Genomic DNA, 25,554 nt, shown 5'->3' with positions numbered 1-25,554 from the left:
AATACGTAGCTTTATCCATAATATCAATCCCCAATTTCCCAATCTCCCAGTTGCCACCCCTATTGACTTTTTGAAACCTGTACCTAATACAAAGGGCATTATATCTGTTATGTACAACTTTATTTTTACATTGCGCCCTTCCTCATTGCAATATATTAAAAGGAGATGGGAGGAGGACCTAGGTGGAGAAATTACAGAAGACCTGTGGGAGAAAATTCTACATAGGGTCCACTCTTCATCAATCTGCGCTATGCATGGGCTGATTCAGTGCAATGATGTCGAGCCCACCTGTGACAGATGCCATCAGGCCCCTGCCACACACGGACACATGTTTTGGTCCTGCCCCTCCCTACATAATTTTTGGTCTGACATTTTCCAAACCATCTCAAAATGTATTGAAACTCCGATCTGGCCAACGGCCCTAACAGCTTGTTTTGGTGTGCTCCCTGCCAATCTCTCACTACCATCATATAAAGCTGGCCTGGTCGCCTTTACAACGCTTCTGGCCAGACGTTTGATTTTACTGCAGTGGAAATCCACCAATCCTTCATCTCACTGTGTGTGGCTTAGGGACATTTTATACTTTATTAAAATGGAGAAAATAAGATGTGTCAGGGGGGGATCAACACTTAGATTTTATAAAACATGGGGTTCTTTCCTTAACTATATTAGGGCCCTACACCTGCCAGATGCTCCATAAGGAGTAGGCCATCTGGTAGACCTACCCAATATTACTTAATTGGGACAGCTGGGTTAGGTTGAATGTGTGTGATTAACTAGTGGAACCATAATACGGCCCCCATATTTGTTTTGACTCTTGACCGCTATACATTAGGCTACTGCTTATTTGTTTTAGGGTATACAGACAATTTATTTGAATATCTGGACCTCCATGCTATGTGCTGTGTGTTTGTTATGTGTGGTTTCTCTTTTTTCTCTTTTACTTTATTTTATTTTATTTCATTTATTTTTCACGTCCGTTTTTTCTTTTTTCCCCCTTTGTTGTTGTTGTTGTTGTTGTTGTTGTTGTTGTTGTTGTTGTTGTTGTTGTATGCGTCTGTGGGTATATATGGATGTTGTATCATTTGATTACCTCTCTGTCTGCTCATGTATTTGTATGACCCACTACTTTATGTTATGGAAAATCATCAATAAACAAAAGAAGAAAAAAAAAGAAATGGAAAATCATATTCGGCCAGAATAAAAAAAAAGATATATGGTCTGACAGACAGTACATACCATCTTCACCAATCATGTGTAAGTCTGAAACATTTGTCAAGGCCCTGAACACAGAAAAGGCCTAAGTTCTGGGCCCAGGACAGTCCGGACGGATTGTATGGCAGCTAGTGCTGAGGCACAAACATGTACATTTTCAAGCCTGCAAACTGTGACACTTTAAAATAATGTGAAAAAATACTTTTTGTGCAATATGACAACCCTAGTTGACTATCTGTGCAGTATAGTACAGTGGATTGTGTACATAGCCTTTATTGATGTAAACCAGCTCCTTACCTCCTTGTGATTTTATGCATCTATGCTTTTTCTAAAATGTGTTTTCTTTTTCACCAGGGGAGCCACCCCTCCTAAATTTCGTTGTTTGGTACCTGTACTGTAGCAATGACAAATAAAGTCCATTCCATTCCATTCCATTTGACAATCACCCATAACTAGCGCACTGTCCATCACCAATTACGATACACTCTCACTTATCAAACTTGCTAGCTAGATTATTTAAGTCGTCTTCTACCCGACAATATGGGTCGTGAATATTTTAAATGGTTAATATAAATTGTATATCGTAAATGTGTAAGTTAGCTAATGGGACGAACAAGCCAGCTAGCTCCTTAGTTACAGTAAACAATTATGCACGATCGATGCATCGAAAGCTACGAAAACACAAATATCAGCCTACAAAAAGGTATCAGACACATGATCATATTTACACAATCCTTCGTTTCTATCTTTATAGGACGGAACATTTCAGACTAATTAATGTTAATCTATATGGATACTCGAATGTTTGCAGAATATCGGCAGTAAAATTCAGATCTGAAATTCTGATTTGCATATCGACATAATGTCTACAGTCAGATCCTACAGCGACTGAAGACTCTAGAGTCTAGACCAATCAGAACACTACAGTCATTGTAGACTTTGCACTACTGTAGACTCGACTCCTGCGAGCGAACCGAACTCCCCAAATGTGGGAATCTCGATTGCAAAATGTCTGGTAGTGGGGGACTGCGTTAGCGCTCTCCCCTGATGAGTTGTTCAAAGTTAATGGTGACAGACTGTGGACACAAACCCAAAAACTCACAAGCCCACAGAACCCTGAACTACACAAATCTCTTGCAAAAGCAAACACTGCATTCAAAATAATGTTATGTCTTCTCAAAATGATTTTTTTGTCGTCAAATGACAAAGACACCATCAAATGAATAGACACTTGTAACAACCAATTGAACACAGATGTGCACAATGGAAAACACTATGATCAGCGGAAAACTGTAGGCCTACTATGATAAGATTATCAGTAGGCCTTTTGCATTTTCAGTGTTACAGTACATAGCCTACGCCTGTTATCAAATATAAAACACACAAATACAAGAATAGAACGTTTTTTTAATTCTGCAAAACTGTACACATCTCAGCAATGACAGTTGGATTTGTAAAGTGTTCCTCGTACAGAACAAACAATAGAAAAAATAAAATAAGCCTTCTGCATATACTCTACACCAGGGGTGCCCACACTTTTTTGAACCAAGATCTACTTTTCAAGTAGCCAGTCTGCCAAGATCTACCAGTCTAGTTTCAACATCGCAAACGTACATGCACATACTACAAACACACACACACACACACACACACACAGTTCCCAGCCTGCATAGTAAACTCACAATACACTTTCTCTCTCTCTGTCACACAGCCACACAGAAGACCATCACAAACCCTCCCTCTTTGCTATTCTCACTCACACACACACACACACACACACACACACACACACACACACACACTCACACAGACACAGACACAGACACACACACACACACACACACACATTCACACACACACACACACACACACACACACACACACACACACACACACACACACACACACACATTTGCCAGTCTGCATAGGGAGCCATAGCACACACCCTCCCTCTCTCTCTCTCTCCCCCCCCCCCCTCTCTCTCTCTCTTACACACACACACACACACACACACACACACACACACACACACACACACCTCAATTTCTCTCACTCACACACTGACAGCCAGACAGCCAGTCTGCAGTACCATAGCCAACTACTGATCCAACAAACAGAAAAGTAAACCAGATACAAAACAGGTAATTCCCTAGTTTGAAAGGAGGAAATAAATGCATTTCTCTACCTTAGTGGGAGACCTGGCACTGGGAGGAGGCAGCTAGTTTCTAGTAGTCAGGGCTGTAGGAGCTGGTTGCAAGGTGTCATCAGCCACTGTGGATCTGTCATCGAAAAGGCAATCTGCAGCCTTGAGAAACGCTTTTTTCACAATTTCGCCGTCTTTGAATGACTTCTTGTGTTTAACAAGAACGTGACTGACGCGATAAGAAGCTATCGTTGCAGCCGTACGTTTTCGCTCTTTTGCCACATTTCCCTTCTTCCAAACAGCCATCGTAGATTTGCAGATCAGACGGACGCACTTCCAATATCACATCGTGTAAAAAAAGTCCTCCTCCCATTCTGGATGGAAGTTGTACGTTATTGGTTTCTTACTTGGTCCAGCTTCCCCACTCATTTGTATACCCTTTCTTTAGTAGGCCTACTAAATAGTAAATAGTAGAAATTGGAAGGCTAACTAGTTAATTAGTCTCGCCGGTATTTTGTATTTTGTAGTTGGCGCTGTTGACTGCGCATGCGTGGTGAACCGTGTGTTAGGTGTTAGGTAAAAAGATCAGATCTCAGACTGGCTTACCTGTACGTCAATCAAGTGGCAAAAGCCATAGTGAGGATGGATGATAGGCGAACGTTTTTTTTTTTTGGCGGGGATGGATGATTGGTTTTTTGGGGGGTTTGTTCAATGCCATGCGATCTACCCATACTACCTTTGCGATCGACCGGTCGATCGCGATCGACGTATTGGGCACCCCTGCTCTACACACAAAGGCCACAGGGCCTCGTCGACATCACAGGCAATGTTCTCCCTAGCCAAGCAGAGGGGAAAGTATCGCCTGGCATGACGAATCCAGCCCTGATGTACTTCAGATATATTTAAACACAGGAGAGCTCACCTTTGGCTCTTTTATTGCTAAAGCTATGATTGCTAATTCAAATGCAATAGGTGTTTGCCCATATAAGGAGTGTGATTGGTGGTTTGAGTTTAGCATTCTGAATGGTTGTGTTTTCCATGTGAAATGAAATGCCAAATCTGAAATTCAAATCACTCTGTGAATTTATTACTAACAATGGTGACACACAATTATTTAGTTTACTCTTTATTTTTGCCTGTTTTCAATCAAACATATGATAGAAATGTTTGTTCTTTCTTACATTTGTTATCAACTTAATCAGAAGCTGAAAATATAATATTTCTGTCATATAAAGCTCCATATGAAAAACACAAACAATAAAACATTTAATAAAAAAATATATATATATATATATATATACCGCAAAAGAGTTTGGATGTCATATAAAACACACAACGAGCACAAGAGGGCACACAAGAGTCAAACAAATCTCAATGTAAGTATACAATAATAACGAGTGCTTTGTCTTTGTCTTTGGTTTACTTATGTCTGCACATTATACAGTTTGTTTGGTTGTATATAAAACAATTTGCCTGCTCTGGAAAACATAAATAAAACTCATACTCCCCATGCATGGATTGAAGCAGTTTTTCTACTGTGATATGAAAAACCATACATAGTATACTTCATTCTCCAAAATACCCCAGTGACAAGATTAGAATGACATCCTTATTTTTTGGCCAGATAATCTCTTGAGTCTTTCACAAAAACAATCATGTATTTACAATTTGTGTTAAACCTCATTTAAGGACTGTCAATACAGAATGTATTTGTTGGGGAATAAAACAATGTGAATATCTCATGATGGTCTTTGCAGTTGACCACTTGGTAGCTCGGCTTGGTTGACAATTTATTATTAATGCATTGGAGTGCATTCTTTTGTAATAATGGACAATTGCTAAATGAGTAAATATGTACATATAGAAAATCTTTTTTTTGAGAAAGAACAATGTGATTTGGATACATAGGGAGCCATAGCACACACCCTCCCTCTCTCTCTCCCCCCCCCCCCTCTCTCTCTCTCTCTCTTACACACACACACACACACACACACCTCAATTTCTCTCACTCACACACTGACAGCCAGACAGCCAGTCTGCAGTACCATAGCCAACTACTGATCCAACAAACAGAAAAGTAAACCAGATACAAAACAGGTAATTCCCTAGTTTGAAAGGAGGAAATAAATGCATTTCTCTACCTTAGTGGGAGACCTGGCACTGGGAGGAGGCAGCTAGTTTCTAGTAGTCAGGGCTGTAGGAGCTGGTTGCAAGGTGTCATCAGCCACTGTGGATCTGTCATCGAAAAGGCAATCTGCAGCCTTGAGAAACGCTTTTTTCACAATTTCGCCGTCTTTGAATGACTTCTTGTGTTTAACAAGAACGTGACTGACGCGATAAGAAGCTATCGTTGCAGCCGTACGTTTTCGCTCTTTTGCCACATTTCCCTTCTTCCAAACAGCCATCGTAGATTTGCAGATCAGACGGACGCACTCCCAATATCACATCGTGTAAAAAAAGTCCTCCTCCCATTCTGGATGGAAGTTGTACGTTATTGGTTTCTTACTTGGTCCAGCTTCCCCACTCATTTGTATACCCTTTCTTTAGTAGGCCTACTAAATAGTAAATAGTAGAAATTGGAAGGCTAACTAGTTAATTAGTCTCGCCGGTATTTTGTATTTTGTAGTTGGCGCTGTTGACTGCGCATGCGTGGTGAACCGTGTGTTAGGTGTTAGGTAAAAAGATCAGATCTCAGACTGGCTTACCTGTACGTCAATCAAGTGGCAAAAGCCATAGTGAGGATGGATGATAGGCGAACTTTTTTTTTTTTGGGCGGGGATGGATGATTGGTTTTTTGGGGGGTTTGTTCAATGCCATGCGATCTACCCATACTACCTTTGCGATCGACCGGTCGATCGCGATCGACGTATTGGGCACCCCTGCGTCTACACACAAAGGCCACAGGGCCTCGTCGACATCACAGGCAATGTTCTCCTTAGCCAAGCAGAGGGGAAAGTATCGCCTGGCATGACGAATCCAGCCCTGATGTACTTCAGATATATTTAAACACAGGAGAGCTCACCTTTGGCTCTTTTATTGCTAAAGCTATGATTGCTAATTCAAATGCAATAGGTGTTTGCCCATATAAGGAGTGTGATTGGTGGTTTGAGTTTAGCATTCTGAATGGTTGTGTTTTCCATGTGAAATGAAATGCCAAATCTGAAATTCAAATCACTCTGTGAATTTATTACTAACAATGGTGACACACAATTATTTAGTTTACTCTTTATTTTTGCCTGTTTTCAATCAAACACATGATAGAAATGTTTGTTCTTTCTTACATTTGTTATCAACTTAATCAGAAGCTGAAAATATATTATTTCTGTCATATAAAGCTCCATATGAAAAACACAAACAATAAAAAAAAAAAATATATATATATATACCGCAAAAAAGTTTGGATGTCATATAAAACACACAACGACCACAAGAGGGCACACAAGAGTCAAACAAATCTCAATGTAAGTATACAATAATAACGAGTGCTTTGTCTTTGTCTTTGGTTTACTTATGTCTGCACATTATACAGTTTGTTTGGTTGTATATAAAACAATTTGCCTGCTCTGGAAAACATAAATAAAACTCATACTCCCCATGCATGGATTGAAGCAGTTTTTCTACTGTGATATGAAAAACCATACATAGTATACTTCATTCTCCAAAATACCCCAGTGACAAGATTAGAATGACATCCTTATTTTTTGGCCAGATAATCTCTTGAGTCTTTCACAAAAACAATCATGTATTTACAATTTGTGTTAAACCTCATTTAAGGACTGTCAATACAGAATGTATTTGTTGGGGAATAAAACAATGTGAATATCTCATGATGGTCTTTGCAGTTGACCACTTGGTAGCTCGGCTTGGTTGACAATTTATTATTAATGCATTGGAGTGCATTCTTTTGTAATAATGGACAATTGCTAAATGAGTAAATATGTACATATAGAAAATCTTTTTTTTGAGAAAGAACAATGTGATTTGGATACAGTGTGAAACATCGATTCAAAATGCGCAGTTGTCTATCTCATCGTACTCTTGCCTATGAAAACCTCAAATAGCTTGATTCATTCTCCCTTCTCTCCCTTCTTTCCTTTCTTTGGCATTTCACCCCTTTTTTCCATACCAGTTGGTTCCATGAAAGAAACCATTATACAACTAGAAAACGTTGCCATGCCAATCCAACTCATAGCCCATTCAAATAACATCCCTTTCTATTACATTCACACACATGTTTATTACTCTCATAATACTGATGAAAACGTAATTCTCCAGATCTGCATATGTGCAACATTTTCAGTCATAGGCTTTACAAAGCTTGTCAATGTCCCAAAAAAAATCATCTGAGAAGAATATGAAAGCTGTGTCAAATGGCAGTACCTGATGGAGCAGTAAAACAGCAAAACTACAAATCCCTGCTTGAATCTCACCTGGCAGATGTGGTACATATCTAGGGCCTACCCATTCACTGCTGCAAAAGTTAGCCTTTGCCTTTCCACTAGTGTACCAAGTACCTTAGATGAACATCATTGTATCTCCTTCCATGACCCTCTTGGATAAAATACCTATGTTCTACCCAACCTTAACCAAACACTACAACATGACACACGTACACACTGTCGTACACACACCCTCTATCCCTCTCTATACACTCTCTCAACCCTCTATCCCTCTCTATACACTCTCTCAACCCTCTATCCCTCTCTATACACTCTCTCAACCCTCCATCCCTCTCTATACACTCTCTCAACCCTCTATCCCTCTCTATACACTCTCTCAACCCTCCATCCCTCTCTATACACTCTCTCAACCCTCTATCCCTTTCTATACACTCTCTCAACCCTCTATCCCTCTCTATACACTCTCTCAACCCTCTATCCCTCTCTATACACTCTCTCAACCCTTGGCTCCAGGCCTCTCATCTGCGTTGCTGTGGCCCTAGCATGACTTTGTTGATGAAGTTGACGATGGCCACCGCCGGCTGCTCGGGGTCCATTTCTGCAAACAGGTGACACACGTTCACCGACGCGCTGCCCGTCCGTTTGGCCACGAAGCCAAACATCCTGCAGAAGGAGAAGGAGGAGAGAGCGGGGAGACGATGTAAAGATGGGGAACCAGGAGGACAAGGTTTGCAGACCGGTGGTGAGTCAGAGGAAAATATGGTATTTGGATGACGTGTTTAGATCTGATGATGATCTATTTTGTTTAGTGCACTCTGCGCATATAAGATTCAGACACACCAAACCACATGCACAGCATTGCTAATTCTTCTAAAAGGAGGGGTCCGTCGTATGATGGATTGCCATGCACGCACACCATTCTACCCACATTCAGACACACGCAGAGACTGAAGCACTTACTTTCTTAACGTGCTATCAGAATTAGTCCACCTGATGCACGGACAGACACACATACAGACAGACAGACAGGGAGACAAGACTTAGAATCACATTGGATACTTGGACACGGAAAAAGCTTCTCAAGTAGAGCGAGAGCAATCGGTTATAAAACTAGGCTACAAGAGAAAGCGTTGATGTAGGCTACACAAAAGGAGGCTCATAGAGTAACTTTCGTCTACAATACAAGGAGCTTCTATTTGTGTGTAGCAGTATTCAGCCAACAGGACACAATACAACATAGCAACATTCTATGGATGAATTCCATTTGACCTGAATTGACCCCCAATCCTGAACAAGCAATGCCAATCCAAGGCAACCATTTTCCTCTCTAACATACAGTAGTTCTACTGACTAAGAAACAAGGTCAATGTAGGAGTGGTTTCACATAAGCGAAGGCCTGAGAGCACACCTCTGGTCTTGAGGATCCACACTGCTGAAAGTCACACTGTTGATGGGATAGTGCCTCCTGAAAAAGAGCCTACAGAAAGAGAGAGAGATATGAAAACAGGCCGTTTCTATGTTCAGTTGAGACACTGAAGGTACTGTATTGTGTTGCACAGCTGGCGCTAATTTGTGAGGAATAGTTCCAAGGCTCTAGAATGTTCCTGCTGCAGGAACTCTCATTTAAAATACACAAACAATACACTTTTAAAAAGCGTTCCAAACGGGTTCTTCTGCTGTTCTCCTGTGGGCGAATCCTTTGAAGAACGCTGGCTTATGGGTTCCATGTAGAACCCTTTTGGGGTTCAATTTAGAACCTTCTGTGGAAAGGGTTCTATATGGAACACAAAAGGGTTCTCTGAGAGGGACAGATGAATAACCCTTTAGTTCTAGGGAGCACCTTATGGAGCAACACATGGAAATACAATATTGACATAACACAGTAGCTGTAGGAAAGGGATAAAACAGACAGAAAAGACATAAACCAACAAGTGTGTGTACCTTCTCTGGCTGTCGGTCAGAGTGATGCCCTGAGTGGACACCTTGAAGTGGACCATCGTCGCGGTGGGACGGGGATTCTGTGTCAGAGTGCACCTGGTTGCCTTGGAGACGGCCTGTGGACCCGTCAGTGACTCAGTCTCCACAGAGTTCAGGTAAAGCACGTTACAGGCTGGATTATGTAGAGAGAGAGATTCTGAATTATGGATTAACATTGAGATTCTTGAAATATAATTGGGTCATTTTCACTAACTGTCAACGGAGATTGAAGAACCTTGAACAGCCTGCGTGTGTGTGGCTCATTGCCCACCTGCGGTTCTGCCTAGGAGCTGCAAGCATAGTGACATGTTCTAATGCTTAGGTCCTCATGTCGGGATCTGATGTAATTCTGATGTAAAACATTTCAGCGTTGTTGAAAATCAACGACACATCACTAGTACTAACACAGCTTGTTTTGTGAGCCTGCTAACAATGTAAAGTAGTGTTCTAGTTAACTAGGTAGCAGTGGGGGGATTACTCACCCAATCCATTGCGTTGCAGTATTTTGGCTTGACTAGCACGTTTGTGTTGTGATTCTCAACAACGTTGAAACGTAGTTGCGTGTTTCAAAAGAAAAGTACTGAACATTTTGATTGGTTGCCGACATGCGGACCAAATGATCAGACTGTGTCACATTTCTCAGAGCTAGAATCCCGCCTACGAAGAAGCCTTTATGTGCAAATACGTTTCTGAGGATTTCTCCTCGAAAAAGTCCCATTTGACATTCCAGCCTTGTCAGAGTTTTGGTTGGGGTAACGAGGGGATTTGTTTGAAACTGGGTTTAGTTGAAGGTGAGAGTCTCAGCTGGCTCGTTCATTTCTGTGTTCATGTTTCCCGCTGACATTTCCAAACTTAAACGACTGCATTTCACAGAACAGGTCCTTTGTTAGTTTCAAAGTTGTGTCACTAAGATAATCGCTGGATAAACATTTGAAAATGATTGACAGATTCATTGTTTCAAGTCGTTTGTATTGAGCAAGGGGAGGGAGAGGAGGAGACCTACATTATTCTGAATGGACCTATCGCTAAGCCACGCCCCAAAATAGAAATTGTCCAATCATATCATAGCAAAAGTCACTACAGGCAGACAACTCGAACAAACAACTCGCTAATATCTGATGGTGAAAAGATTCTAGACAATCTTTAAAAAACATGTCTATTACTTGCTGTGGTAAATCAGACATTTGCCAACTCCCGCCATTGTAAGTCATTGAATGTCATTCAGTCACGGTGGGTCAGTCAGTCACTGTCAGTGAAGCGTTGTTTGTTTGTCCGAGTTTTCAAAGGGGCCGTGGCTTAGCGATAGGTCCATTGTCATTGCTATTCCCATTGTAGTAAAAAAAGAGGGCGCAATCCTGCCAAACTGAAATATGTAAATATGTCAACTCTCACCTGCTCCCTGTTTGAGCAGGTCTGCTGCAGTGCTGGTGTTACTGGCACTCTGCATCTCCTGCAGTTCGCCAACAAGATCTGAGGTACCATGGCAATGTTATTACAATGTTATTACACTTCTTAATACGCAAACAGGACAATATTTGGATCCATTTGTCAAAACTCACTGCTACACACACATACACACACACACACACACACAAAGACACAAAGACACACACACACACACATACATACATATACACATACACATACACATGGAATGGAATGGAATGGAATGGACTTTATTTTGTCATTGCTACAGTACAGGTACATACACACACACACACACACACACACACACACACACACACACATACACACACACACACACACACACACACACACACACACACACATACACATACACATACACATACACATACACACACACACACCTTTTCATACACATTAATGACAGTTTTTTGGTCATGATAATAACTAAATTACATTGAAACAAAGGCACGTTAAGTTACCTTTCTCTGGGATCCGTAGGGAACATGGCAGAGAGATAGGGGTGATGGAGTGCTGGTAGACCAGGGCAGATAAACTCCCTAAAACACATCATGATAGAAAAGGAGAAGAAAAGAGGGAGAGAGAGGAGGAGAGAGGCATGCAAACAAGGAGAGGATTGTGGGGGGGAAAGATCAGAGAAGAAAGAAATGAACATTTGCCAGGCTGAAGGTTCTGTACTGACACTGCAAACATCAGACCATCAGTGACCCCTGCAGGACAGATCAGGTTATTACATGATAGGAACATCCACTCTCTCCTCACCGAAGTAGGACTCGTTTTGACAACCCTTTATCTTCACCCCCCTGGAGCCAGTCTCTATGAGGAAGTGTCTGACCAGCTGCTCTTGAGGATCCCCTGTCAGAGAGGGAGAGAGAGAGAGGGAGAGAGAGAGAGGGAGAGAGAGAGAGAGAGGAGAGAGAGGGAGAGAGAGAGAGAGAGAGAAAGAGAGGGAGAGAGAGAGGGAGAGAGAGAGAGAGAGAGAGAGAGAGAGGGGGAGAGAGGAAATAAAGAGTTCACATTGAATTGTCTCAACCACTCAACATCACTCTTGAAGTAGCCCTTGTCCCTGATTTTCGTTGTTGTGTTGAATACATCCCTGAAGAACCCTAGTCTGTGTCTGCTAGATCTGCTAGAACTACACACTTCCGCTCATTTGAAGTCTCTGTATCTGTTATGTTTACGCTTTTGGGAACGCTACATTTTGCATCAGTGTTACCTTTGGTGCAAACATTGTTGACGTTGGGAGGATGGGTGGCCACCTTGAGAGCCAGTCCGTAGGCCCCCTGGAAGGAGTTACTGTCCCTGATCAGGAAGGACCCTGGCTCCTTATCCCTCAACACAGCGATCGCTACGGGAAGAAAAGCACCGTTAGAGGATGGAGCAGCACGACCGGGGATAATATAATAATAATACTTTCATTTGTATAGCGCTTTTCATGCAAACGTTGCAGCTCAAAGTGCTCCAATCATTATATAATCATCATTTAATTATTTAGTCATTTAAAGGCAATATTAAAAAGATGGGTTTTTAGTCTTGACTTGAACATATTTGCTGAGGTTGCATCCCTAATGTAAACTGGCAGTGCATTCCACAATCTGGGTGCATAAAATGAGAATGCAGGCTCACCAAATCTCTTCTTTTGTACATGTGGTACACAGAGAAAACCAGCGTCAGAAGACCTGAGAGCTCTATTGGGCTGATATTCTAGCAAAAGGTCTTTCAGATATTCTGGTGCTGTGCTAGTGAGAGCTTTATAAACAAGCAGAAGGATGTTGAAATCTATTCTGAACTTAACAGGAAGCCAGTGTAGAGTCTCTAAAATAGGAGTTATATGAGCTCTTCTGCTTGTTTAGGTTAAAACTCTCGCTGCTGCATTTTGGACTAATTGCAGCTGGCCAATAGCTTTCTTCGCGGGGATACGTCTTAATAGTCTGCAGTGTCTTCCTTCCACCCCTCATCTCCTTTCTTTCTATCTGCACCAACTTCTTGTGGGCAGTGGGCAGTGGGCACACCCAACCCCCCCCAGGTGTCATTCTCACGAAGTCAGGGTCACAAAAGCTTTACTAGGCCCCATGTAAACTCCTCAGTTTGAACATCCACACTCACCTTGGTCTCTGGAGATTCCAGGTTTGTACCAGAATTTAGAGCTGTCTTGGACAAACTTGGCATTGGCCCTGTTCTCTGTCTCCTCCCTGGCACCACCAGGGGGCGCGGGTCCATGTCTGACAGCAGGCGGGGGCGGGGGGAGCTCTCCCACAGAGGGTGAGAAGGTGACATGGAGGGGGGGGCTGGCGTACAAAGGCGCGGGGGGGACCACGGAGGCCCTCGGAGTCGGCACGGAGGCCCCCTGACTGTTCGGGGATCCCGGGAGAGCCGAGAGTCCCCGTCTTTTCTCGGGGAGGAGAGGGGGCTGGTGGGTGGCAGGGATGGTGACGGCGGTGTACCCCGAATAGGGGACGTGCGGAATGTGGAGAAGAGGGTAGTAGTAGGAGGCCAGGGGGAAGGTGGGCGTGCTGTACCCCTCGGGGACCGGGGACGGCGGCTTGCTGCCGTCTCTCTCGGGGGTTGGTCTCCTCCCAGCCGGGTCCGCCGCCGCGGCCAACGGAGAAGGCGGTTGAGGGGACGTCCGTCCGTCTGGAGAACCAATGAGAAGAAGCTGAGGGGACGGGTGTCTGTCCGGAGAACCAATGAGAAGCTGAGGGGAGGGAGGGGCTGAGCTGCGGGGAGAGGAGGAGGAGGAGGGGCTCAGGGACAGGCTCCTCCTGTCTGTGTCTGATTGGGGGGTGTCATTGGGGAGGGCAGAGCCATTGATTTGCATTTGGACAGGCACCAATGGAGTCACAGGGGGGGTGGGGACCATATCGGTCGGGTTCGACGTCTCAGGTTCAGCAGACCCCTCCCCCGCGCTCTTTATGAGCGTTGTTTCTCTGTCTTTAGCGGCAGATGGTTGTAGTTCCGGATTTCCGAGGTGTGTTCCCGCGACTTGCTGGGAGTGAGTGGAGTTTGTAGGTTCACTCAGTGTCTCTAAAGACTCGGCTGTGGAGGAGGTGTCGCTTTGGTTTTGTGTCTCTGTAGATGTTGGTGTTGTTGCAGTGTTTTCAGGTCGATCCGGTGTCCTGTAGGTCTCTGGTGCGGTCCCTTTGCTGTTCGGCTCCAGGTCGGTAGTGGAGGTGGAGGTCCAGGCTCCTTGAACCTCCTTGGGTCCTTGGCGGCTTGGTTCCTGGGGTTTCTGCGGGCTTGGAGGACTCGCCTGAGCGGTGCCCACGGTCGTCTTTTCCTCGGTCACACTTTGACCTGGCTCCCTTTGACTGGACGAGAAACAAAGCCAAAGACCTATTAGGCCATTTATTTCCACTCATACTTACTTCTACTCATAAATACTGTATTTCTTTCAGACGTTCACTCTATGAACATAGAGCAGAAAAATGTTGAATTGATGGAAAATCAAAGTATTGTAAGTTCATGGGAATGGTCAGAGGATATGAAAGGAACACACCTGTCTTGAGGGAGTGCAGGGCTGCTACAGCTACTCAGAGTAGTGTAGTCTGGATCCAGATCCAATATGGTGGTGGCGCAAGCAGCCTGTACATGAGGCTCTGCTTGCCCCACTGACACCTGGGAAGGATCAGCACTGTTCTGCACAGCCTGGGGGGCATCTACAGTGAGGGAGGAACATATAGAGACAGGAAAGAACAAGAGAAACAGAAAGTCAGTGAAAATTCAAGAAAGCCCACTTCACCTAGCTTGACATGATCCATACAGTGTCACTGTCAAAGACAGAAATTCCCTTGATTCCAATTCAACCGCTATTACCTTGCCCCTATACACTCGTGTAGACCTGAGGCCAGATTATAGATATAAGCAATATGTGACGGCAGCTGGTGAAAAGGGGAACAAGTAAATTGGCAACCGACCAAATGTTCAGACTTTTATTCTGAAAAATGTAACTCACCGAATCTATTCCGTTGCAATAATTTGGCTTGACTAGAGAGCGTGTCATTGATTTTCAACAACGTTTCAGTAAAACAATGTGCTTTGAATCAACAAATTCAAAGGTGATTTGAAATAAATGTAGTCACCACCGTTCACCACTGATTGAAACATTCGGAACATTTGGTTGGTTGCTGACTTGTTCCATCTTTCACCAGCTGCCGTCACATAGGACGAAAATATTCCACCTGGCCCATTATAGAACAAGGAACATATCCAATCCTCTCAGATCTATGCAAGTGCATAAGGCTAGGAGTTGGGATTACAGTTTTTCTCTATCACTTTAACACTAACATTGGAACCTCAAACACAATGACCAAAACCTGAAACTGGTGTATTTTATCTCACACCAATCTTCTTCAAAATGACAAACACATTTCTTGCTTATCACTCATTTTGCAGCTCTAAACCACACAGTTAACACAATTCTCTACATTTGGCACAATCTTCCTTGATAAAATCTCTTGTGTTCACATGGAAAACACTTTTTTCTTTCCCCTCTGCTTGGTCAGGGAGAACATTGCCTGTGATGTCGACAAGGTCTTGTGGCCTTGATTTTATCAAGGAAGATTGTGCCAAATGTAGAGAATTGTATTTAGTGTGTTGTTAACTGTGTGGTTTAGAGCTGCAAAATGAGTGATAAGCAAGAAATGTGTTTGTCATTGTGAAGAAGATTGGTGTGAGATAAAATACACCAGTTTCAGGTTTTGGTCATTGTGTTTGAGGTTCCGATGTTAAGGTTAAAGCGATAAAGAAAAACTGTAACAAACTGTACCTGCAAAGCCATCAGGCTGATGATGGCAGAGGTGAGGTTCAGAGGGAGTCTCGGGCGGCCCAGCTCTCCCAGGAGAGGCTGCGTGGTTTGGGCCGCTGGTCGGCAGAGGAGAGGCGGAACCAGACTGGTACCCTGAGGCGTACCCCCGACTCTCGTGACTCTCCGAGGGGGAGGCTTGGTGCGGGGAGCAGGGGCAGGAATGGCGGGGGGGTGAAGGGGTGTGGCACCCACCGCCGCTGTCCCCGTCTCTAACGTTCAGAAGAGAGTGGGGGCTGGGGTATCCCTGGTGGGGGTCCGTGGCGAAAGCCGAGGGGTCCTGATGACCCAAGGGGGAGTGGCAAACTCTATAGGGCGATATCGCCGACCTCCGCTGCCAGAACTCCGCTGCCTCTCTGCCCGCCTCCCAGGGGTTCTCCGCCTCCCAGAGCGGAGGCCCCTCCCTCGCCCGCCTCAGCCCCGCCTCTCTGGTCCAGTGCTGGCTTTCTAACGGGTCCGGGCGTAGGGGGTGGAAGGCTCTGGCCGAAGCTGATTGGTGCTCGCGCCTGCTGGCACAGTCCCGACACGGGCAGCCGGAGGAGGGAGCCATCGGGCTGAAAAACACCTCCCTGTACGGGCTCGAGGGCAGGGATTGGTGGGAGAGGTGAGGGGGGGGCGGGGCGTGGGCAGAGTAATGAAAGATAGGACACTCCTCCCCCGCGCAAAACAGCCTGTTGGATGCTGGGAGGGTGTGGGTGTGGGGGTGGGGGTGAGAGTGTTCAGGGGGGGGGGGGTAGGGGTAGCAGGGCCTATGGAGACAGGGGATGCGAGGTGGCGGCCGTTCGCATAGCAACTCCGGCAGGGGGTGAGCGCTGTGGCGGTGGCACAAGTCCGTACGGGGCGAATGAGCAGGGGGTGACACCGGTCTAGACGGTAAGGCGGGTAAAGTTCGACTTTTGGGGTTGGTCTTGGGTCCGCCACAGCGGTCGAGACATTGTCTGTCAGAAAGGCACGGTTCCCGCCCCCAAACCCCGATCTCCCCGCACACAGGACACCTCTGACCTCGCCCCGCCGCTCGGACGCAACACGGCCGCTCGCGCCTCAGCGCTCCTCCTCCTCCATCCAGGGGACCAGAAGTTTCCCCCTCGTCATCCAAGATGGCCGTCTCCCTGTCTTGCTCTCTCCCCCCCTTCCCCCCCCTCGACCTGTCTCTTTCCCTGTCCGCCCCCTCCGCCGCCCTCCCCCTCCTCAACAGACAGTCCATCTCTTCTCTTCTCTCCGGGCGGGACGGAGGAGGAGGGCGAGGGGAGTCCGACTCCGGGTGCTCGGAGACGGAGGGGGCGGAGGAGTGTCCCGAGTCTGAGCTGAGGGACAAGGGCTGCTGGGGGAGGGGCTTCACCACCGTGGGGCTTCCTGGAAGGCTACCGTTGGGGGAGGGGCCTAAGGACGCGCTGGAGCCCGGGCCTTGACGCTTCTTCACCTGGGCGTACAGGCTACCATCCAGAGGTCCTCGCGTATGGGCGATATCTGGGACAGACAGACAGACAGACAGACAGAGTGAGAAGTGAGTAGCGAAGTGTGTCGTCAACGGTGATGTGTCATTCTTTCGGTACTGTGTTTGGGTCGTGTTGACATGCCTGTGAGTGTGTGTGTGTGTGTGTGTGTGTGGGGGTCGTGTTGACATGCCTGTGAGTGTGTGTGTGTGTGTGTGTGTGTGTGTGTGTGTCTTACCTTCAAAGCTGTCCTGGTGGTGCAGGTTGAAGTTCTCGTAGGAGTCCCAGCGCACCACAGGGTCTGAGGTGTTCAAGTCCACCGTGATGGAGGGGTCGTTCGTACGGTATTCCCGCCCTTTTAAGTAGAGAGAGACACCACAAACCTGTAGCCTTGCACACCAAGATACAGTAGCGTACGTCACTCACTCTCTCACAAACACACACACACACACACACACACACAGAGGACGGAGCAGCACCTTTCATTTTCTCTGGGCCGCTGGAGAAGACAAACTCCACCGTGGCATCTGGGGGGAATCGGTCATCTACAGAGACGCACATAACAAAAACTGCATAAGTGTGGATATGTCATAACAATAATAATAATAATAATAATAATAACTTTTATTTGTATAGCACTTTTCCTGCAAACGTTGCAGCTCAAAGTGCTTTAATCATTATATAATTATAATTTAATGATTTATTCATTTAAAGGCAATATTAAAAACATCTTGGATATTAGATTAGATTAGATTCAACCTTTTTGTCATTGCACAGAGTACAACGAAATGTATTTGTTTGCTCTCGGCATAGTCAGCTCCCCTGGAGCAATTAGGGGGTTAAGTGCCTTGCTCAAGGGCACAACAGCACAAAAGCAGTGGCAGGCACCTTAGATATGATGCCTTCTGAGGCGGGGATCAAACCAGAGACCTTCCGATTGCTATCCGGCCTCTCTAGGCTACCGCCGCCCTCTATTACATATTTCATGTATGTATCTTGCATATTTCATGGAGGTATCCTGCATATTTCATGGAGGTATCCTGCATATTTCACGTATATTATTTCATATTCTTCATGAGGGAACTTTTCACGAGAGGCATGAATGTTTTTCGCTGTTTCCACATCATTTGTCATTTGAATCAAAAGTAAAAGTTTAATTCCTGCATTATTGGAAGGGCTTGAATTATTTGTAGCCAGAGAACATTTTTAAATTTTGAGGAAAACAAGAGTTGGACAACATCGAGCAGTGCCAACAGAGCCAGTCCCACTGCTACGTCTCTGAGAAAGAGTCTTAAAGCCTGGTACACATAAAGATTTTCGAAATCTTAACAGATTTTTTATCTGAGAGAGACCCCACACATGAAGATAAAAAATCATGGATTGAACAGTTTTGATCCTATTGTGTGTGGTGTGGTCCGATATACAAAGATCTGTCCTACGACAAGCCAGAAATGGCGTGATCAGGGTAGTAGTACCCTGACTGACCTGTACGAGGCAGTCATGTGCGACAGGGCAAATAAAGTTCTGAAGAACGAAAAGAAGAAGACGCGTCAGTCAGCTCGCTTCTTGATTGGCTATATTCCATTCCACGTCACAATCGGATTCACGAGTTGTCAGTTTCGCCCACACTCAAGAGGACTTTTGATCGTAAATATTGAACACGTCTTGACTTTGAATGTCAATATCGAGTAGAAGTAGAAATAAAATATAAGACCATATTTGATATCCATATATTTATATCAAGTTTTTTTTTTTGCATAAATAATAATTTCACTTATAAAAGTTGTGAATCGTCTTTCTTTATATAAAGAAAAGGTTGATTCAGTCTGAAAATGCTCTTTCCCTGCCTCTTTCCCTGCCTCCCTCGATAAAAGTTATTATCGGTCCTATTTTTCAGGTTTTCTGCTCGAAATGACATGCCCACAGTGAATATAGAATATCTCCACAATCACAAGGGCCTTCATAATGATCTTGGTATCGAATGAAAGCTAACACCTGTGGGGTGGCTGTAGAAGTGTCAGAATCAAAATATATGTTACTGTGTCAGAGTAAATAGAGCTAGAACATTGTAAAAAATCTCAAATTCACTCTCTGCCTAAAAAAACAACAGCTTTTAGAGTGAATATCAGCTTGGAAACCTGAGCTTATAGCCCACATCATCTAGGAATCAGTACTCCAGGGTCTGATGAGTACTTGTGCCAAATTAGATGCTAGTAATGTGAGCCAATGCAACTTTGTACCTGTTTTAGTACAGGTATGTTTAGGCGGACAACCAAATTGTGCCATTTGGAGTCAATCAGTGGCACAATCAGTGTATCAGACTTTCTCATGTATGAGACTGTAAAACTGATTATATTTCATTGACATATCACTATAGGTACATTCCATCCAAATTCAACTATTTTGAACTTAGTTTGCATCCACATTTTAGACTTTGTTTGCATCCACCAGCGCTGTCCTGTACGCAATTGCTGTGCGCAACCGCCTCCTTTTCACACCAGCTTCGTGACGCGCGGGTTTCGCACGTTTTTTACGCGAACCCATTGGTCAAATTTGATGATTGACCACTCATTTGAAGTGTCAGAGACAATTGAATCGAGCAGAGGCTGGAAAAATTACTTTCAAGGACCAATGATATCGAAATTCGGGTGTTGAAACCTAGCATGCTAGTTGTGGGTGTGTGACGTGGCTGTAAAAACCTGCTTGTGACTCTCAGAGTGTTTACCTGCTGGTGACTCTCAGAGTGTTTACCTGCTTGTAACTCTCAGAGTGTTTACCTGCTGGTGACTCTCAGAGTGTTTACCTGCTTGTAACTCTCAGAGTGTTTACCTGCTGGTGACTCTCAGAGTTATAGGGTTATAGGCCTAGTTACCGGCGGAAGGAAAATACTTTGCGGTCGTTTAGAATGGAATGTTATGAATCGTTTGCGATATGGATGAACATTATTGATAAAGGTAAGCTCTTTATATCTGTTATATTAAACATAGACCCGATTCTTCCCCCCTCGAGGGGGGAGTGGATAAGATGTGGTTAAATTGCTACAATAATATGTGACACGTTCTAGTGTTTTGGTCCCAATAAAAAAATTCTGAATTTTATTTTGAAACAAGGAACTATGTTTCAACGTTGTTGAGAATCACAACACAAACTCACTAGTCAAGGCAAAATACTGCAACCAAATGGATTCAGTGAGTAATCCCCACTGCTAGCTAGTTAACTAGAACACTACTTTACATTGTTAGCAGGCTCACAAAACAAGCTGTGTCAGTTGACTAGAGATGTGTCCTTGATTTTCTTTTCGATGCCGACATGCGGACCAAAACACTAGAATGTGTCACATATACGTATTGATCCTGAATTGTTTCACATCTGATGAAAATAAAATAGCTATTTAAGCATTTATATTTAATAGCCATGGGAATATGGAATAATAATTAAAAACTACAATATTTTAACATGATGATGACAAGCAAACAAATCATCTACAGCAAGAATTTTGGAATTGAGAAAACTTGGTTGTTAAGACCCAGCTGATTTGAAATAGTTTGCATCTATTTAATTTAATTGTCATAGCAATTCTGTACGATAAAAATAATTGTTTAAGTTAGAATGTTTGGTTGATAGGCACCAATTTTGATTTAGAATTCAGTTTTGGTGGTAACAATCCAAACGCTAGACCTGAAACTTATTCCACCAAGATAAGATTGCTGAATATTCAAAAATGAATGTTTATGTCCAGCAACTTGATCAGCTTGCACCATGGATGACACAAGGAAGACAGCATCTTCCTATGCTGCCATTAAATTCCATCAGCAATAGTGAGTGTCAAACTCTACATTTGTTTTGAAAGTAACATTTTTATCAGTCAATGCAACCTTTTGACTAAACATTAAATGTGTATTCTAGTGTCTGGTCCTGGTCACAAGCCGGCGCAGCACACCAACCTGTCTTCAACAGTGAACTACATAGAGCAGTGCCAGCACAGCCAATTCCAATCCTACGGCCGGAGTGTGTTTATGTGTGTGTTGTTTGTTTCTCCCAGGTGATTGCCTTCCTCCCTGCCTATTGCCAAGGTGACGGCCTGATTGAGAACACCTGTGCTTAAGGGTGGAGGTGGAGGATAAAAGGCTGGGAGAGCCACTCAGATGGGGCCATTGGGACAGTCTACAGCTCCTGAGTTACCAGTTTAGCCACAGCTGTTGTGTGGTACGGCAGGTTGTAGTGTGTACCGGTGTCGGTAACTTTGACTCTTTTCTTTACTTTAATTTACTTGCCACATTGTTCTTTATTCATTACATTGCTAATTATCTAATTTACTTTATATTACTTATTAATATTCATTCGCTCTCCTTTTCACTCGAGTAGGTTTTAGTTAAAGAGTTTCATGGAAACCTTTATTTTGCAGTTTTATTAATAATACATCTTGTTTTATCTATCTTCTCCCGTTGCCTCTGGTTCTTGTCCCCCGGTTCTATTTGATTGTTACTCCCCATATCCCCTGGATAATATTTGGGAACGTAAACGCACTGCTATGTCTCTAAGCAAGAACACTACTACCAGAGGGCTGTTCTACCTCTGAGCCGATGGTTCTCTACTATCTGCCTGAGGAGGAAAGGGGCCGTATGTTCAGCTTCTTCTTAGAGCTGTGCAGGTCTGCATGGAGCGAGAGGTCTACAAGAGCAGAGTAACACAGCTGAGGAAGAGCAAGGCTGAGAATAGGGAGTGGGTGGTGGAGCCTCCCCAAAAGAAACTGAGCTCAAACTAGCATCTGCTCTGGACTGAGGAAGAGATGGAGAAACTGGAGGTCATTCTGGACTGTAGAGATGGACTTCCTGTCTACCTCTGACTAGTAACCTTTGACCCTCTGTTTGGGAGCTCACCCCTTCTTGACTTGGAATGTATTTATTTAGTAGTTAGTAGTGATACAATAATATGTTAGTTATAAGATAAGATTAAGATACCTATATTTATATCAAGTCAGCATTTATCATTTTACGGTATAAATAAACAATGATTTAACTTATAAAAGTTGTGATGTGTTCCAAACTCTCTCTCTCTCTCTGAGAACTAGGCCTGTTCCACATTTTGCTGCACAATTAATTGCCATTAACAATATCATTGTTTAACAATCCCAAATTGCTCCCAATGAGCGGGCCGGTGCCTTGCATGGTAGTTTGCCGCCATTGGTGTGTGAATGTGTGCGTGAATGGGTGAATGAGAGGCTTTTGTAAAGCTCTTTGGAATAAGGCGCTATATATGTCAGTCCATTTACCATTTAATTGTTTCACTGTTATGTGACCCAGATAATGTAATAACACAGCAACCTATGAAGTAAACCATGCCTCTTTATTATCATAAAACGTATTGGAGATTGAATGGGAAAGTGTGTCCAAACTTTTGACTGGTACTGTAAGTTTTGCTAGGCGACCCATATTGGCCATCAAAAGAGTACAGCATGTCCTTAAATGCTGGCTTCTCCACTGTATTGAATGGCCGCATCTCTTTTGTGACGTCACGTTGTCTGTGAGTGCGCACCATTTAGAACTGTCTCGCTATGTCGTCGGCTTAGCGACTCACCAAGACCCAGTTCCTGGGAGGGACCAGCCACTGCAGCGGCACTGATCCATTTGTTGATGACTGCAACTGCAAACTAGGTGGGATGGTGACTTTTGAGGTGTTGTTTTAAATCGGTTGTGTTAGCATTGTGTTAGCAGCGACTGTTTTCTTACAGATCCGGCAAACCGGCTCTTCCCAATGTGCAGGTTCTCCCCTCTGGTTTGGCTGGAATCCAAAATGATCCCATACCGGTGCAGTCGTGTTACGTTTTGCAACAAGCTCATTCTCTCTACCGTGTAGACTACTGTCTGGTTGCATAATCCGGTGTGGACTTTTACCGCTCGAAGGCCGACTTGATCAAATGTAAGTCATTATTAAGTTATATAACTTTTAATAATAACTTTTATTTGTATAGCGCTTTTCCAAATGTTGCAGCTCAAAGTGCTCCAATCATTATATAATCATCATTTAATTATTTTTTCATTTAAAGGCAATATTAAAAAGATATGTTTTTAGTCTTGACTTGAACATATGTGCTGAGGTTGCATCCCTAATGTAAACTGGCAGTGCATTCCACAATTTGGGTGCATAAAATGAGAATGCAGGCTCACCAAATCTCTTCTTTTGTACATGTGGTAGGCCTACACAGAGAAAACCAGCGTCAGAAGACCTGAGAGCTCTATTGGGCTGATATGCTAGCAAAAGGTCTTTCAGATATTCTGGTGCTGTGCCAGTGAGAGCTTTATAAACAAGCAGAAGGATGTTGAAATCTATTCTGATAGGATACCTACTGTTCTGTCTCGCTACAGGTCGCATTCAGCCATTGGAAACATGTTTGATTTACGCAAACAAAAGTAGGACCATGAATATGAAATCAAACATAACAATAAAAAATGCTTTGACCGCGGTTCAGAGAAAAAAAAGCGATCACGTCAAATAATCGGCATTAGAAAATTATTTCATAACTGTTACAGGCCTAGTGAGAACTATCAAAGAAAGTTGTTATAGTGTCCCAATTTGACCCTCCAACCTTATTTAGATGTTTCTTATACAGTATGAACCTTATTTCAATGTTTCTCATACAGTATGAACCTTATTTCAATGTTTCTCATACAGTATGAACCTTTGTTGGACCGTAATCCAATGAGAGCACAGAAGGTAAGCTTATATGGTGGGAACACTCCTGATTTTCATCTGATAGATTCACTCATTTCAAAGCACACCACTAATAGCTCGATGCTACTGCTTTTATTCATAGGAACATCATATTCGCTAATAATAACCAATTTTTGTAGGATTTTCAAAGACAAATTATTGCAAAAGATTGCAATTTAGCAATGAGTGGACAAAAAATGGCCACTAGCGGTAAGAGTGCGAGAGTACAACTGTGTGTGCCGGAAGGCATGTCTACAGGCTCATGTAATAATAATAATAATAATAATAATAATAATAATAATAATAATAATAATAACAACTTTTATTTGTATAGTGCTTTTTCTGCAAACATTGCAGGTCAAAGTGCTCCACATCAAACCATCCTTCATAATCCATATTTTTAAACTTAAACTTTTAATCCTGAACTATTTTATTGTAGTTTTTACTGACTGTGCTTTTGTTTTACTTTTTTATTTATCTATCTATCCTTTGTTTTCTCCATGGAATGTGAAAAGCTCCACCATTTCTTGACTTTGAACGGACTCTGCTCATGTGTTTAATTACAATAGTTTTATTTAGTAGTTAACCGTAATAATATAAGATAATAGTATGCAAATAAAATAGTAGGATAAGATTATAAGAATACCGTATTTTCCGCACTATAAGGCGCACCGGATTATAAGGCGCACCTTCAATGAATGGCCTATTTTAGAACTGTTTTCATATACAGGGCGCACCGGATTATAAGGCGCATAGAATAGATACTGCAGTCAAACGTTTGACTGGGGTTGCGTTACGCCCAAGCTCCACCTACTGCGTTGCGTCACCTCTCCATCGGTGTTGTGTCAACTTCCCGTTGTCCAAGCTCCACCTGAGCATTGTCACCGTCAACGTTCTACCTGCTCCACTGTCAAAAATATATATTTTTCCACCTCAAGTATCAGCCGTTCGTCATCCATTTTTGCAACAAGCGTCAAGGACCTGCGGTGATTCACAGCTGACTCGCGTGAATAGCAATTCGCAATAGCTGCAACCACGAGATATAGAGTAGTTAGCTACAAGCATTTTCAATCTGCTATTATCTCTATTAGTGGATTAACCGCTGTGGTGATTTAACAGCTGATAAAAATACATCAAGTAGACTACAAACAGAGCAAAACAACACCAGAAAACAACCAATAGGCTATACAATTATAACCAACAACCAATATGTGACAGCTCCTGGTGAAATGTGCAACGTACTTTTTCAGTTTTTACACATGCTTAAACTACAGATTGTAAGCTTTCAAATGATGTGTCATACATTCAAATCAGAGAAAGATTGAACACGACAGGCGTATTTGAATGTTGGTTCACCTCAAACACTGAATGGGAGAAAAACCAAACCACAACAAACGCTGCTAGCGGCTAACAGCTAACAAAACACAT

General features: G+C 43.5%; 1 protein-coding gene across 1 annotated transcript in view; it reads right to left on the bottom strand.

Annotated features, from left to right (window-relative positions):
- Nucleotides 1-8,276: 8,276 nt before the first annotated feature.
- The window catches only part of LOC308160398 (tensin-2-like), a gene marked incomplete at its 3' end in the record, with an annotated part of 67,094 nt that continues 49,816 nt past the window's right edge, over nt 8,277-25,554 (bottom strand). The window contains exons 14-27 of the mRNA XM_080534312.1: nt 17,895-17,960; nt 17,654-17,770; nt 15,947-17,449; nt 14,678-14,837; nt 14,197-14,489; nt 13,288-13,815; nt 12,398-12,529; nt 11,944-12,036; nt 11,643-11,720; nt 11,128-11,205; nt 9,700-9,868; nt 9,167-9,235; nt 8,719-8,748; nt 8,277-8,421 (exon numbers count right to left, since the gene is read on the bottom strand). Coding sequence (XP_080390438.1) covers nt 8,277-8,421; nt 8,719-8,748; nt 9,167-9,235; nt 9,700-9,868; nt 11,128-11,205; nt 11,643-11,720; nt 11,944-12,036; nt 12,398-12,529; nt 13,288-13,815; nt 14,197-14,489; nt 14,678-14,837; nt 15,947-17,449; nt 17,654-17,770; nt 17,895-17,960 — 3,461 coding nt within the window. The remainder of the gene's footprint in view (nt 8,422-8,718; nt 8,749-9,166; nt 9,236-9,699; nt 9,869-11,127; nt 11,206-11,642; nt 11,721-11,943; nt 12,037-12,397; nt 12,530-13,287; nt 13,816-14,196; nt 14,490-14,677; nt 14,838-15,946; nt 17,450-17,653; nt 17,771-17,894; nt 17,961-25,554) is intronic.

This window comes from Nansenia antarctica, assembly GCF_963989245.1.
Source record: "Nansenia antarctica genome assembly, chromosome: 6".
Classification (NCBI taxonomy): domain Eukaryota; kingdom Metazoa; phylum Chordata; class Actinopteri; order Argentiniformes; family Microstomatidae; genus Nansenia; species Nansenia antarctica.
This window is presented reverse-complemented; position numbering and strand designations above follow the sequence as displayed.